Source organism: Lonchura striata, chromosome 18, assembly GCF_050655825.1.
Source record: "Lonchura striata isolate lonStrDom1 chromosome 18, ASM5065582v1, whole genome shotgun sequence".
Taxonomy (NCBI): Eukaryota; Metazoa; Chordata; class Aves; order Passeriformes; family Estrildidae; genus Lonchura; species Lonchura striata.
Window position 1 is genome coordinate 5,100,746 of NC_140720.1, and position 15,434 is coordinate 5,116,179.

At 38.8% G+C, this 15,434-nt stretch overlaps 1 protein-coding gene across 18 annotated transcripts in view; it reads left to right on the forward strand.

The window, feature by feature from the left end:
* PECAM1 (platelet and endothelial cell adhesion molecule 1) overlaps positions 1-15,434 on the forward strand; it is a 44,923-nt gene that overhangs the window by 7,039 nt on the left and 22,450 nt on the right. For 12 of the 18 annotated variants that reach the window (XM_085556705.1, XM_085556697.1, XM_085556698.1 and 9 more), the window contains 9 exons: positions 6,846-6,872; positions 8,009-8,302; positions 8,990-9,289; positions 9,403-9,672; positions 10,039-10,299; positions 11,234-11,515; positions 13,378-13,659; positions 14,066-14,173; positions 15,013-15,040. In XM_085556705.1, the coding sequence (XP_085412831.1) occupies positions 6,846-6,872; positions 8,009-8,302; positions 8,990-9,289; positions 9,403-9,672; positions 10,039-10,299; positions 11,234-11,515; positions 13,378-13,659; positions 14,066-14,173; positions 15,013-15,040 (1,852 nt within the window). Of the gene's footprint in view, positions 1-6,327; positions 6,702-6,845; positions 6,873-8,008; positions 8,303-8,989; positions 9,290-9,402; positions 9,673-10,038; positions 10,300-11,233; positions 11,516-13,377; positions 13,660-14,065; positions 14,174-15,012; positions 15,041-15,434 lie in introns of those variants that run through there. The other 6 variants (XM_021537450.4, XM_077787385.2, XM_085556709.1 and 3 more) reach the window with 4 other exon arrangements.

Genomic DNA, 15,434 nt, shown 5'->3' on the forward strand with positions numbered 1-15,434 from the left:
ATGCCTTCTGCAGGACTCCAGGCCCTGTTGTACAATTGCTTACACAAAAAATTACTTAATAGCAATCCTTGTCTTATTTCTTATTTCTTTCTTTCCACTTACTGAAGGCAACAAAACAAGCTCTGCAGCCCTTCCCTGGGTCATGCAGAATCACTCTCCAATCCTGGGATGTTGCAGCATTGCAAAATTTCCTCACAGAACGTTGTGTACACTTCCTTCCTCCTCATTTTTTAAATTTTGGTGGAGGTTTACTTGTTTGGGTTTGTTTTCTTTTTAAATTTCTTTTTAGACAGTCTCCTCTCAGAAATGTTTCTGATGTGGAAACGCTGTCAACAAACCACAAGAGCAGAACATCTTTTCCCAGCTGTCAGGAAGCACGTGTGAAAGTGCAGCTGTGGCAGGGAGGATGGGGCTGTTTGTGCATTTTGCTGTTGTGGGAGCCTGCTCTTGTCAGAAACCTTCACAAACAGCCCTCAGGAGCCCTGGCTGCTGGTGCCCACCTGCAACCCAATGCTTTTTCTAAGAAGCTGTGTGGGTAAAGGGGAATAGTTACAAAGCAAAGGAGCTGTGAATTTAGCCATACCTTCTAAAAAATAAAAGTTTAGGTCTCACCAGAATCTCTCCTATACAGCAGCTTTCATGGTGTGCAGGCTCCCTCAGGATGCTCAGCCTGAGTGTCCAGGGAAGACAAGTGCTGGTCCAAGCCTCTGGCTTCCGTTTGGAAGTGAGAAATTTTCTTCCATCTGGATTGTTTTCAGGCAGAGCTGGATATTGCCTTTGGACTAAGAGGATGTTGGTTTTTTCAGCATGTGTACAGAGTTTTATAGCAGCAGTAAGGTACTGTGTGAGCTTGGAGTTCCCTTTTTATTAGATTTGCAAATTTCCTGCCTGGAATTAATGTGGTTGTACATGTAAAGAGAACTGGATAAATTTGACAAAGATTATTGAGCATCAGAACATGGCAGAACAGAACAGAAGTCATCCAACCAAAACAAGTAAGTTAAAACAGAAAGGGAAATATGTATCACTTGTTGCTGTGACAATATTCCGCCTCAAGTGAGCAGGTGGAAGGCAATAAGCCAAACTGTGCTCTCATTCACAAGGTCAGTTCTTTAACTTGAGGATGAAAATGCTGGGATAGTGTTCTGTAGTAAGGCTGTGATGGCATCACATTGTGTCTGTTGTGTCACAGGCTTCCAAGAAATGTGTGTGTCTCAGCAAAATTATAAGAATTATTATATATTGTTATTCCCAGTCCCAGTTTCTCATCCTGAGAGGTCCTGCATTTTGGAGGAGCATCTGCTGCAGTGGTTGTCTGCAGAAGGTTTGCCAGAAATCACATGAACTGACAATTATGTCTGGTGATGAATTAAATCAAGGCTTCTGTTTTGTCTGCAAAAAGGTTTTACTTATATAGGCAGGTTACTCAATACTAGATTTTCACATTCCTACTCAAAAAGGCTGTGGGGGCAAGTCTGCTGTTTATTTCAAACATGGTGCTTGATTATGAAAGAATTGTTTTTCTGGAGGACAAATAAGAAGAAGAGGAAAGGATCTCTCTTCTATGCATATTTAAGGTAACTTTAAATTTCTTCTGTTACGAATGAGAATTTTGACATAGTGAATGCTTTTCAATTGATTGCAGATTGCAAAGAACATGTCAGCAGGTGAAAGGAACTTTTGGGTACCCAATTTAATAAACCTAGCAGCTCCTAAATCCTCCAAAGATTAAATATTTTTAAATGGCATGTCTGTCCTCCAAATCATCTCCCAATAATAGAAAAAAGAAAAAATGAAATACTGAAAACTGGGATTACTAATGCATTTCTCTTGGGATAAATTCAAACATCACTGCATGAAAAGTGTTCCAGACAAATGTTTTCAGGAATTGCTGTAAGAGTGCAGAATAGAGTGCTCTGTTAGCTTAATCACTCAGTTTACTGAGTAATTTTAACATTTTTTTGGTTCCTAACTCTGATGAAAGTTAAACTTCCCCCCTGCCTCCCCCAATACTTACCTTATTTAATGAAAAAACTTTTTAAAAAAGAACACATATTCCAGGATAGATAATAGATTATATCTATAGAAAATAGATTATATCTATTTTGCAGCCTTTTTCAAGCCTCTCTTGGTGTACTCTGAGGTGTATCTGAGGAGTATCTGCCCCACTGTGCAGTCATAAATCAGTTTTATGAGCAGCAGCAATGGCTGGCTGTGTGTGGGCACCTGCAGCAGATCAGGAGTAAATCAATTCTGCCTCTTAGTTTGCACAGCCTGCTGAAAGATTTTCTGTCAACTTGGATCAGCTCGTTGAGTCACTACGAACTGAATTTTACTAATGAAACTGATGTGGAATAATGCTTGTGGAATCATCAAGCAGTATTAAAATAATGGTAAGAGAAGGAAAAATATTTCCAGGATTAATTCCCTCTGCAGCCAGAAGTTACTGACCTCTTCTCTGTCACTGCTGATACTCTGATGGATATTGCTGCAGAGCTTGAGGCTGTTTTCCAGCTCCATCTGGAAATGCTGGATGTTAAACAAATCCTGGTCCATTGCCAGTAAAGGGCACGTGTGACAGTGACAGGGTGTGATGTGTTTTTCTGAACTGAGGAACTTGTTCATCCAGTAGTGGACAGCAGCTAAAAATGTCCTTGAGGAGCTGAATCAGTCACACACTACTGGCACAGAGAAAGTTCCAGGTGTTCCCACAGACCATGATCATTGTAATCATCAGTTAATTTCACATCTCTGAAAGAAGGAATTTCTCTTATTTGTCTGAAAGAATGTCTAAGGTACGTGGAAATGTGTGTAGTGTGAAATACAAATCAAGATAGATTTCTAGTGCTCTTTCCAATGTTGCACTGTATCAGTGAGGAAGCATAAAACCAAATAGTAATAATTAGCTCCTGTTGTATTAAAAGTAGAAGTTTCAGGGTAAAAGCCTCAGTGATATTCTGTCATTATCAACCTTCTGGTTCCTTTAATTAATTTAATTAAACCTACAGGTTTAATTTATGTTGCTATTTGGAGGAGGTGTTGGATATCAAACAATTGTGAAAGGGGGCAATGAGGGAAGCCCAGTGTGCTTCACTGTCTTGCTCATCTCCCAGCAGATGGTGCCATTGTGAAATGTAATTTATACCCAGACCAACTGGGCAATACAGAGTTTCTGTAAATTGTAGATTGTGGAACTTCCAGACTTCTCAAAAAAAGGCAATATTAATTTCTTTAATGTTCTTGTAGGCATTCATGGAGAAAAATTTTTATTCTTCTCTAGGGAGGTATAAAGACATGCTTTTAAAACAAAAATAACTGATGCAAATGTCCCACTTTAAAGAGAAGATAATATGTGTAGAAAGAATTTGTTTCATTCCCAGCTCACCAGGGATTTGTCTAGACTTGTGAAAACAGCAATGTTGTTGTAGTTCTATTATCTGTGAGTATACTGAAACAGGAATTGGTAAGTAAGCAAAACAGTTCACAGCTGTAAGGAATCAAAGCAGTTGCACCATTATATGTGTCAGGATTTGAGGGATTAAAAATCAGAGCTGTTCTTGATTTAATTACTGGAAAACTAGTGTTGACTTCAGTGTAGATAGGCATTGATTTCTAAATTTTTAAAATAAAATTTAGAAAAATCCTAAACATTTGTAGATACACCTCTATAGCAGTGAACTGTATTTAAAATCAGTGAACCTACAGATGAAATTATGTGGAACCTCCATGATCAATGACAAGATTTCTGAGCCAAAAAATGTTTAAACAAATCAGTCAGAACTGGAAGGCGACACACACGAAGCCTTCATCTTTTCTGAAGAAAGTGAAAATGCCATCAGGAATGGGCATTTGAGACCAGGGGACCAAGTCTGGGGGCCCCAGAATTTTGGCTGCAATTGGTGTGTGGGATGTGAGGTGTCCGTGCTGGAGGCTGGCACCACAGCTGCTCTCTGCTGCGAGCACCTGGAAGCAAACAGCTGCAGTGTGCTGGGAACTCTGAGCTCCCTTTCCTGTCATAAGGGACTGGTTAAAAACACTCTATTTGCAGAGGGAAAAAATTTGAAAATCTCATTCAGCGTTTTTCCTTTAGTTAGGGAAATAGGCTTTGCCTCTCATTTCAGCAAAGCTCTGTTCACTTGCCAGAGCTGGTGGCTCTTAGGAAATGTCACACGTGAGCAAGTAGCAGAGGATCCAGCCAGTAGAAACAGAGATTGTGAATTCCCAGATGTGGTTTAATGTGTAAGGGTCCAATTCATTGGCAGTAGATTAAATGTGATGATTCCCATGGGTTGTAAAGGGCATTTAGTCAGATTATAATGGCTATTCTGGTTGCTTCAGAAGGTGTGTTGCATTTCTGAAGTCAATCCTGCTTTTCCCACAGATGTAATAGGGATTTAATAGATTGAATAGTTTTTAATATGATGTGAATTAGGATAAATTTGATCTTATGTAATTCAGAAGTATGTATCTTGAGAGATGGCATTAAAATGGCTGTTAGGAAAATATGCATTTGTGTTACTGGCACAGATACTTTAAATTTACATCCTTTAGGTCAATATGGTTTCCAGTTTAAGCATGTAAGATGGTATCATAATGTTCTTGTGTGTTTAAAATGTTTTTCTCTCAAATTTCATGTTATTTTGGCTTAAATTCCTGCAGTAGAATTTAATTCTTGGGTTTTGGTCAATGGCAGCTTGATTTTCCTCTCCAAGATGTGTTGAGGCTTGTCAGGAATATGACAGTTTAAAAAGCCTGTAGAATCTTGTGAAATGGACTTAATTTGGGAGTGATATCTGGCAACAGCCTCCAGTTTTGGCACCATTAAACCTTAATCCTGAGCTATTTCATCCTAAAGCTGGCCTTTCCACTTGAACCTGGCTCTGACCTGAGCCCTGCTGGTCCACTCTGAAGGATATTGGCCCACCCTCACCCTCCTTCCCCCACTGGGGCTCAGAGGAATGTTTGTCCCCCGTGGGAAAGACTGATGTGATTTTGCTGAGCTTTTTGTGTCCTGTTGAATTCTTCTACGGGGAAAGAGGGAAGGGGAAAATCTCCTTCCTTCCTATTTTTTTGTTACCAGTAGCAAAAGTTGATTTACCTTTGTTCTCCACCTGCCATGTGTCCTACTCCTTTCCTTTACCTGTCTCTGGGGACCATGGTTTGACAGCTGGCCAAGCCACCAGGTCTTTTGTTGGGGGTTGTTTCAAACAGCCTGGACTGAGCAGGACAAACACCATTGCTAGTTACCAGCTTAGTCTTAATTGCTGTGACTATTGTGCCATTCTGTAAAACAGCCTGAGAGGCCTCGTTCATCCAGCCATTACATTGTTAAATAGATGAGTGTTTTTCTTCTGTTTCCTTTTGGAAAATTCCACGCTGATGTGGATGTAGACTTACAGTTTTAAAATAGTGGTTTGAGGGGAAAACTACAGCTTTCATTCACCCCAGGAGGAAAGAAAGTGATTTCATGTGAACAGTGAAGCTTATGAGAACTATCTGTCTCATTTATAGACTTCTGTGAATGTATTTTGCATTGTTTTTTGCAGTGTTTTAACAAGTCTGGAAAATGTTGCTGGATTTTAAGGAAAGCATTGGCTCTGGCCACAGGGGAAAGAACAAAGAGCTGAGCACTCAGTTTTCAAGAATAACTAAATCACAGCTTGGGGAGTTCTGGGTCACACATCTTGAGAACCTTTCCGAAGGGCTTTGTTTTAACTCACTTTGTCTGGCCTGTAGGCTTCAGTCAGTATCAGGGCTGGAGGGAATGGCTTAAGTGTGACTTAAAAGTAGGCTGATATGCTGAGAGGAATATCCTGGACAACAGAGAAGTTCTCTGTTTCAAATTGTGCCAGTGCTGCTGCAGATTTCTGCTGAGAATTGCAACTCCATCTGATTCTTTCCTGAGGGGTTTAAGGCTTGTGATTGTGTGTCCTTTGCGCTGTCCTAACTGCATAAAATAAAATCTGGTGCAGATCCATGTTTTTGATGTATTATATTAGTATGAGAGATCCACCTGTCAATATTCTAGTCTCACACAACAGTACCTCTGCTTTTTGAGATAATTTGAATTTATTGTGTAACCTACAGTAAAGCTGTTCTTTGCCACAGCAAAAATGGAAGACCTAGAAATGGAGGTAAAGGGCGAAAACAAGTTATTATTTACATCTATTCTCTGAAAGAGTCTTCTGTTAGGATGGAGGGAAGTATTTGCTTAAGTATCTGCTGAGGTCAAGTAGCAAAGGTAATTTGTGTTCCTAAATGGTTAATCATGACTTTAAAATACCCATATTGACAGGAACTGCAGGATAATGTCATTGGAACTTCTTGTTTTTTTAATACACCTTAAGAAATTAAACAAAGCAAATGCATTTGGTAGCGCCCTCAGGAAAAGTCCAGTCACTTCCTGATCAGTAATCTGCCTGGGAGCAGCAGATACATTCTCATTGTTTGCCATTTCCAGTTTCCAGTAATGGGAACGATTACTTGATCCAGCCAGTTTCTGCTGAAGATCTGGGAAAACGTACAAATTTTAATGGCAAATTTTAATCTGTTTCCATAAAACAGCAAGGGAAAAAAGCATAACGTGGTTTTGGTACCTGGAGGCATCACCTCCGATAATGAATATTGTTTTATTTTGGAATTAAAGTGTCTGTCCCCTAGGAACGAGATGTATCTTGCTTTTCTGGTGATTTTCTTGCAGTGTAAGTTTGATAAGTAAATCTCTGGGTGGGTACATGTGTTTCTGGTTTGTGTGGCGTTGGTTGAAACTTTTTACAGTTTTGCATTACTGTTTCTCAATCTGTAAGCTTTGAAAACAACATTTCTTCTCTTTTTTTTTTTTCCAGGTTCAGAACTTTATGCTCAGGAGAAAGGTAAGGAATGGTATATTTTTGTTGTTCTGTTGGGGTAGTCTGTGTAGAAATTAAATATAACTGATTTAACTAATTCCTTGGTTGGTATGCATCTGTAACAGAGTTTATTTGGATTTGCTGTACAATAGCTCAGTATGAAATTTGGCCATATGATAAAAAAAAAAAAGGGCTTACTTGGTGGTGTTTCTTGGTAGTGTTTAAATCAGAGATGGGCTACTTATACCTTAATAATGGTTTTGGTGAAATCTTTCCTAGACTAATTTGCTTTACTAAGCCGCAAAAGAGGTGGGAGAGAAAATTAGCATTTTGTTTTGATGTGTAAAAATCCCTCTCATGCCCACAAGAAAGGACGAAGGATAAAATTATAGAATATAAATTAAGGGCACTATCTCTTGGTCTTGCAAAAGAATTGATCATGTCTAAGCAGAGTTCAGAATTCATGTTCTGAAATGAACATGTATGCTTTTTATCTTATCATCCTGCTAACTCCCAGCACGTACATTCTGTATGCTTCCTTTTTCCCATCAAAATGGAAAGAAATGGGAGAAATGGGAGAAATGTTTATTTCTTGCTGTCATGTGGTTTATTCACATGCAAAGAAATTCACAGCTTTTCACTGATTTTATGGCCCAGACTCTCTCTAGCAAGGACACGCTATAAATAGCTGGAAGACAAGGGACTTCTTTAGATATTGGAAAGTTTTTCAATTTGAGTAGCAATTTCTAATACAAATCCTGACCAAAATGGGCATAGCCCAGAAGGAAGAGAAAGTGAATTAACTAATACATCTTTCTCTATACCTGTTCCTCGAGATGTAAGAATATAAATATCAATTATACCAGGAGTCTAACAGTTGTAACATTTAAGCTACAAATTCTTTTTCTTGCTGTGGTTATAAAACCAGAATATATTTCTATGCACATACATTTCTATACACATATACATCTTTATATAAATACTACCATGAACTTTTATTTCTAAAAGCACTTATCAATTCAAATTACAATATTCCTATCAAATGAAATGTGAATTTTAAAATTAATATTTGTAATTTAAATGTAGCAGCTTGAAATAACTGTGTTATGTTGGATTAATTTAAAATAAATATAACTTTTTCTTTTTTATTTTCTGTCAAGTTTTTACTTTCAACAGAGTTGAAATCCAGGTTCAGCCGTCTGTCAGAGTGAAGAATGGAGCTCCAATGTCAATCATCTGCCACGCTGATATTATCAAAAATACTGATTTCCAGCTGAAGCACAATTTTACATTTTTTAAGGATGGGAAGCTTGTGTTTATGACCATATCAGACAAGAAAGTTGCACAATATGAAATACCTGTGGCCAAATCTTCAGATACAGGAGACTATGAATGTACTGTGAAGGTAGATGGCAAGCTGGGTTTCAGTAACACCACCTATGTTTGGGTAGCAGGTGAGTGTTCTGTCAGACATTGCAGATGAGATATACAGAGAGAGAATAACCTTAAAGGGAAGGGATAATAGTCAGTGCTTAAACAGGATATCTTGCAAAGTGTGTTTTATTTTTGACATCATGGTACTTGATGAGAGTTTGGTACTAATCCCCCATGTTAAGGCACAGAAATGAACTCAGGACACCAAGGCTCCAGGACAGATCAGTGCTAGTCAGGAATACAGTCTGTGCAAACATCCCTACTATCCTGAGCCTCTGTTCCCTAGACTAGAGAAAGAATTATTTGTGAAAGTTGTGCCCACCCCAATAACCATGATAGGGGTGGGAATATTCCTGGAAATGCCAGGGATGCTCAGGGTGTGAGAGCCATCACCAAAGCCAGCATCAGCCATGGGCCCCTTTTGTAGAAAATGTTGTCTCAGTCTTGTTCTTTCATCTTGTATGAGAACAAAGGCCACCTTCCTCCATACACTTTCTAGACATGTTCTTGACTGCAGGTGACATTTCCCATTGGAAAAGCATCATGGACAGAATTTGTCAGCACTGAGTAGTTACGGGGTCATCTTTTGGGTGTTGCAAACTATTTGCATCTGTTAATCAGTATAAATCATTCTTACAATCATCAGAGGTACTGTTTATTTCAGAATTATGCAATATTCAGTTTCTTTTCTTGTTTTCTGTTGTAAGGAATGACCAAGCCAATCCTGACTGCTGACAAAAAAGAAGTCTTAGAGGGTGAAATTGTGAAATTACGTTGCGAGCTGCCAGAAGAAGTACCTCCTTTAGTGTTCTTTTTCCGGAAGTTAAAGACAAATTCAGCGCCTAAAGAAAAACACATACTTGAACAAAACCAAAATTTTTCTGAAATGGAATATTATGTTGAAGCAGAAGATAATATTTTACAATTTGATTGCTTTGGCAAGAGACAAGTAAGATCTGGATGGGATAGCTCCCAACACAGCAACAAAACACTTGTTACAGTCAAGGGTAAATTGTTTAACTTTTCTTTTTACATTTCTTTGCTAGCCATAGATAAAAATTGGTTCACATATTTATATGTATATCTATCTATCTGCATGTTTATATGTGTTCTCTTGCAGAATCATTTATAAAGCCCACTCTGATCACCAGGCCCTCCAATAACATTACAGAAGGAGACCCAATAGAATTTGAATGCTCAACTGTGGTAGCTCAAATGCGTGACATTGAAATCATCTTCCAGAAAAATAGAACAATACTGAACAGTGTACGAGATAAGAAATTTTTGAAATACTCTACAGTAGCTACTCAAGAGGACAGTGGTGAATACCTGTGTAAGGTGGAGCAAGGAGCAGTGTCTAAAACCACCAAACTGAATGTCTTTGTGTCAGGTAAAACAACTTAGATTTTACTCAAAGTATTAATATTTAAATTTGGCAGAACTCAGGATCCAAGTGTAACCTCCAGATCCAAGTGTAAATTATCTGTAAGTTAAAGGCTAGTTAGATTTTAGTCTCTGATTTTTGCCCATCTATACTTCCCAACTAAAATAATATCCTCAAACAACCTGTGAAAAGTGGTTTCAAGCAAATGCTAAGATTCTGTTTTCTCTGAAAATACAATAATATTAAAATAACATGATTCTTTTGTTCCCAAATTATAAACTATCAGTACGTCCTTCATTCCGTATACTTTGAGATAAGTAGTCATATTCTTCCATGATCATTTTGAATGAATCAGCTCTCTTTATCTTGCAGAACTATTCCCCAAGCCAACACTGTTTGCTTCTGTGACTGAGTTGGATGAAAATAAAGATTTAAGTTTGAACTGCAGCATTAATGGTTTACGGAGAGCCAACTTCTCTATACTACGGAAAAGTTCCAGTGGAGACATCCTGTTGAAAAAGTCTAGATTCTTAGCAATTAAAGTTAATGTGAATGATACTGGATCTTACATCTGCAAAGCTGAAGTAAAAGGAATAGTCAAGGAGAGCAAACCTGTAAGGATAAGTGTTTATGGTGAGTTGATACAGAGGCTTAGAACCACCAGGGTGGGGGAAGGATCTAAACCAGAAGCTTATAAATAAGAACATCTATTTACAGAATCGGTCTCCTGTACATGAACTAGCAAGTGTCTATGAGTTCTTATCACATGAATTTCTGTGGGATGTTCTTTAGCTGCAGAAGATTTGGTATATTGTGATATAATGAAGTCATTCTTTCCAGGGCTGGCCCTCAGAAAGGGAGTTGGAATGCCTTCCTGCTGGTCCCTAGGTTCTGGTAGGGAGCAGATAAACACTCATTCACTACCATTTGCAGGAGCCAGGAATGTTCTGCAAAACTTTCACTTTGATCTGAAGCTCTGTCAGTGTCTGCCTTGAATCCCTGCCCCTGACTCTCCAGGCAGAAAGCCAGGAGAGCCAGAGGTCATCTGGTTGGCTCTACTCTAGAAAAGCCAAGGGCTCATTGCTATAAACACAGCCCCCTCACCAGCTCACCAGGTATGAGTACTCCGGTGCCCTTCCCTCTCATGGAACAGGCACAGTGGTTCTGTCCAAGGAATGAACTGGATTATTCACTGTGCTGCTGGAACAGGGCCCTGAGGAGGAGCTGTGCAATCTCTCTCAGGTCATACCTGGAGCAGACTTGTTCCTTGGGTCAGAACTACTTTTGGAATTTGGATGATCCACAGCTGTGTCATTGATCCTTTCCTTGTTTCACTTCATATTGTCACTGTATGATGCTTTATTCAGTCACATATTTCTATTATCTATGCTATTGATTTGTTCAAGTCCCCTTATTTCCATTCTATCGATGAGGAAGAGCTTCCCAATATTAGACTGTGTGTGCAAACTAGCTAAATATTGTATATTTATGTTTTCTACAAAATACTATTGTGTCTTTTGGCCTTATGCAGTGTAATTTGCAGCAATTTTTTTTATTTACCTTTTAGCTCCAGTCTCCAAGCCAACTCTTTCTGTTGTCAGTGGTTCACCAGAGGTGGTATTAGGGAAGCCTCTACAATTAATCTGTCATTCAGCAATGGGAACGCCCCCAATAACATTCACCTTCTACAAAGGGAATGAAATGAGGAAAAATGTAACTAATGACACATATGCTACATTCTTGGATGAAGATATTGGACTAAATGATAATGGAGTATACAAATGTGATGCTAGAAACAATCACTCCAGTGGTGTGAAAACTAGCAATATTCTAAATGTCACAGTGATAGGTAAGTCTGTTTAATTCTTCTTCTTGTCTAATGTAGTATTTAGAGTTTTGAAACTGTAGCAGCAAATGGTGGGCTAAGCAAAATGGATGTGAAATGTTTACAATTTCTTGCTTATTTGAGTTAAAAATAGTTGCCTATTACAGCACAGTAGTCCAGGACCAGAGCAGAAGTCAATTCTTGATCTTTGAAAAAGAAGAGGTAATTTCTCTTTACCAAGGAGTTTTCTGCTTTGCATCCTGGTTTAAACCCCAATTGTGTTGGTCTTAATAAGATAAACTTGTGGTTAATAGGCTGTTTTCCTTCTGAGTTTTGACACTGAGTTATGTATGACTAGAACAGATAAATGCAGAATTGTTGCATTTCCTTTGAGTCAGTTGGATTATTGCACACTCTCCACTGGCTGAGCTCCCAAACAGGGCTTTTTAATACAGTATTTGCATTCACCCAGACTGCAGCACCTTAGGACTCACCTTAAATTCATCAGTTCCACTGTTTACTAACAGTAGATAAAAGCTGAATGATAAAACTCTTCAGAGTTTAGGGAGATTTAAAGTCAAGGTATTTTGAAATAACAATGTACAAACAAACAAACACAAAACATAATCTTAGTCCATTAACAAGTGGCTATTTCTTTGCTGGAACTGGTGTATCTCAGCGGTCAGAGCTGTGGTTTGGGATGTATTGTGACACTGTTTAGAAGTTCTGAAGAGAAGGTTGTTGTTTGGAGCCTTGTTAGCCCATCTTCCACGCCTTCCACCCATCACTGGTGAGGTGGTGACTTCAAATTCTTTGTATTCTGTTCTTTGTCTGTACCAGATCTGGAAAAGGACTTACGTTTTCCAGAGCAATTCTGTCTGTCAGGAGCTCAGTCATAGTAACCCATGTCTTATATCTAAATCTGCTTCCTAATACAAATACAACTTCCATGACCACCATCTTTTCATATCAAATCTGGTTTCCTTCCTCTGCTTCTGCACCAGTGTTGCCTTAATGATTCCTTCTTTATATCTGCCTTGTGTTATCCACAGCTCTTCCCCAAATATATTTATAATATTTTCAGAGAATTTTTCTTTAGGAATTTTAGCAAAACATGAATCCCAAACATTTTGCAAAGCTGCTGACATTGTACATGTCTTGCATCACATGATGTGTGTCCATTTTCTCCCCCTGTAATTACAAAGGCTGAAGTTCATCTGCTCCTAGGCTAGTTTTGTGTATTCTCATATGCTTCATCTGTAAACCAGCAAACTTAAAATCTATGGTTTGGCTATGCATATTCTTACAACTTCTTCAAATGCAAACTAACTTTTCTCCGTGTGTTTGCTATATTCTGTAACTATTGAAATTTGGGATTTGTTTATGCTTTTGGAGAACTCAATCCAATATCTCTTGACACCCTCTATTGTATATTAAAAGTTACAAGAACACACTTACCACAGAGTTAGCATAAACCAGCAAAACTCTACATAACTATGAAAACAGAACTACATAAATTGCACTGTAATTATTTAAACAATGGAACTGCTGAGTATATTATTTCTGGAAATTAAATCAATTGTAGGCTGGGGCCAGAGGAGCATTCAAAGGATTTTAAGGAAAGAGACTGACTGACCTCTGTGGAATGGATATAATTTCTTCCTGTGTCTGCTTTGCTTCTTTATCGTGCCGTCTCTATTTCTAGGTGTATAAAAGTATTTACTAGAGGATGCTGTCTGGCAGAGACTGTTCAGAAAGATTAATACTGTGCATTCAGTCTCTGTTTAACTAAGCATTAAAGCAAGCATTTCTACAATACAATATTTTGTCATCAAAGTTATTTCTAATAGTGCTAATATTTGTTTTCTTTGTGCCTTCCTCTGTAGTACCAATCAGGGGTGCCAGTTTGGGCAGTGTTCCATATGGAGAAGTAGAAGTTGGCAGTGATACTGCTTTCCTCTGCTCTGTGAAAGAAGGATCTTGGCCAATTGACTTCAAGTTTTTTAAAAAAACTGATCATGAAGTTCTTCTACATGAAGTAAGGGAATATTCAGACAGAACCATATGGCACAAGAGGACAATGAAGAGGAAGGACACAGGGACCTATTATTGCATGGCTTCGAACCGAGCCAGCGTGGACGTGAGGAGCCGTCCAATAACCATCAGTGGTGAGCTCATTAATGATAAGCTGCCTATTCTGTCACCTTTACAGGTGGGGCCATCTGATTTGAGATGTTGTTAATACCACCTTACTGGTGGTTTTTGTTCCACTGCTGTTAGAAGTTAAACAGAGAGATGTCTTTATAAACAGAGATTGTCCAGCTTACATAGACAAATTTAGGGGATGCCCAAAAGCCAAAGGAGCAAGATACAAACTAAAACCATGCTGTTGATGTACTGAGCTTTTGGTCACAAAGGAGAGGCTCACTAGAGAACTTGGCACACAAGTCTCTTCCAAGATCTTCCCCAGTGTGTAAGAAGGTTGATGTGTAGTAAAATGGAAGGTCAGGAGCTACAGAATTTGGTAGAGTTGACCTGCAACTACTCTCTTAAACATGTTTTTCTTATTTGCAGTTATCTTAGCAGCCTGGCAGAAAGGAGTCATTGCTGCATTTGTCCTGACAGCCATGGCAGGAGCAGGAGCAGTTGCTTTATGGTGGTTTTTGCATAAGAAGAAAAAGGGTAATGAATGGTTCCCTTCTCTTTGGGGACAAATAAATTACAGTTAAACTTGCATTTGTCTCAGCAGCAAAGACTTGTGGGGGTGAAGCTTCAGAGATGACTAAACACAATTCAAAGAATCTACTTAGAAATGCTAGGTGACTCAAATTAGGCTGCAAATATGCTGAAGCTTTCCAAGCATATTGGGCAAAACATGTAACTAATAGTGCTGGCAGGCACTAGGGAAGCAAAGGTTATAAAATACAGGCCAGAATTACGCCGTTCCCATGCAGTCCCAGGTCTGAAACTCAGCCTCAGGCAATGTAGAGGCAGACAGGGCCTGAGGAGGTTTCTGATCCCTTATAGAGCTATAACAATTTGATTTGGGGTTCCAACTCAGGTATAATCGATCTACTTCTCTAGTCCTCATGAAGCAAATTTAGATTACTAGTTTATGGGATTAGGTTTTTTGCTTGCACTCTGTAATACAATTAAATTTAAGGATTTGTCTTTTACCATTAAGGTGTTTTTTTTTTTTATGTCTAGTTATTTCAGAAAATAAGTAAAATATCCCATATATGGAAAATTATTTGGTAAAGTTTGGAGCATTTGGATGTCTCAGATTGCTTAAATTGTCTAGGTTAAAATCTGGGGCTTGGGATCTAGGGTTCTCTGTGAAAGAGAGATTTAAGGGACCTGGGAGATAATCAGGATATGACATGAGGTAATTAATTTTGTGATAGCCAGGAGAAATTACTCTGACAGGAGTAAACAATCACTATGCTTTTGGTTTTAATTTTTATTTTTAAATTCTTTACTTGTACAACCTATTAATAGATGTTTTGTTTTTCTCTATCAAGCTAAAGGACCATCCATGGAGATGTCTGGGTAAGATGCCTTCCTGTCAGGGTTTCGGCTGGGATAGAGTTAATTTTCTTCTTAGTAGCTGGTAGAGTGCTGTGTTTTGCATTTAGTGTGAGAATGATGTTGATAACACTGCTGTTTCAGTTAAGTAGTGCTTACACTAAGTCAAGGACTTTTCAGTTTCCCATGCTCTGCCAGTGAGCAGGGGCACAAGAAGCCAGGCAGGATCATGGCCTGGACAGTTGACCCAAACTGCCAAAGGGATCTTCCACACCATAGAGTGTCATTCCCAGTAGAGAAGCTGGGGGGGAATTCTCTGGGAGGCACTGGTCAGTGCTCAGGGCTGGACTGAGCATCAGTCAGCAGGTGCTGAGCAATTGTATTGAGCATCACTTGTTTTTTCTGAGTTTTACTCCTC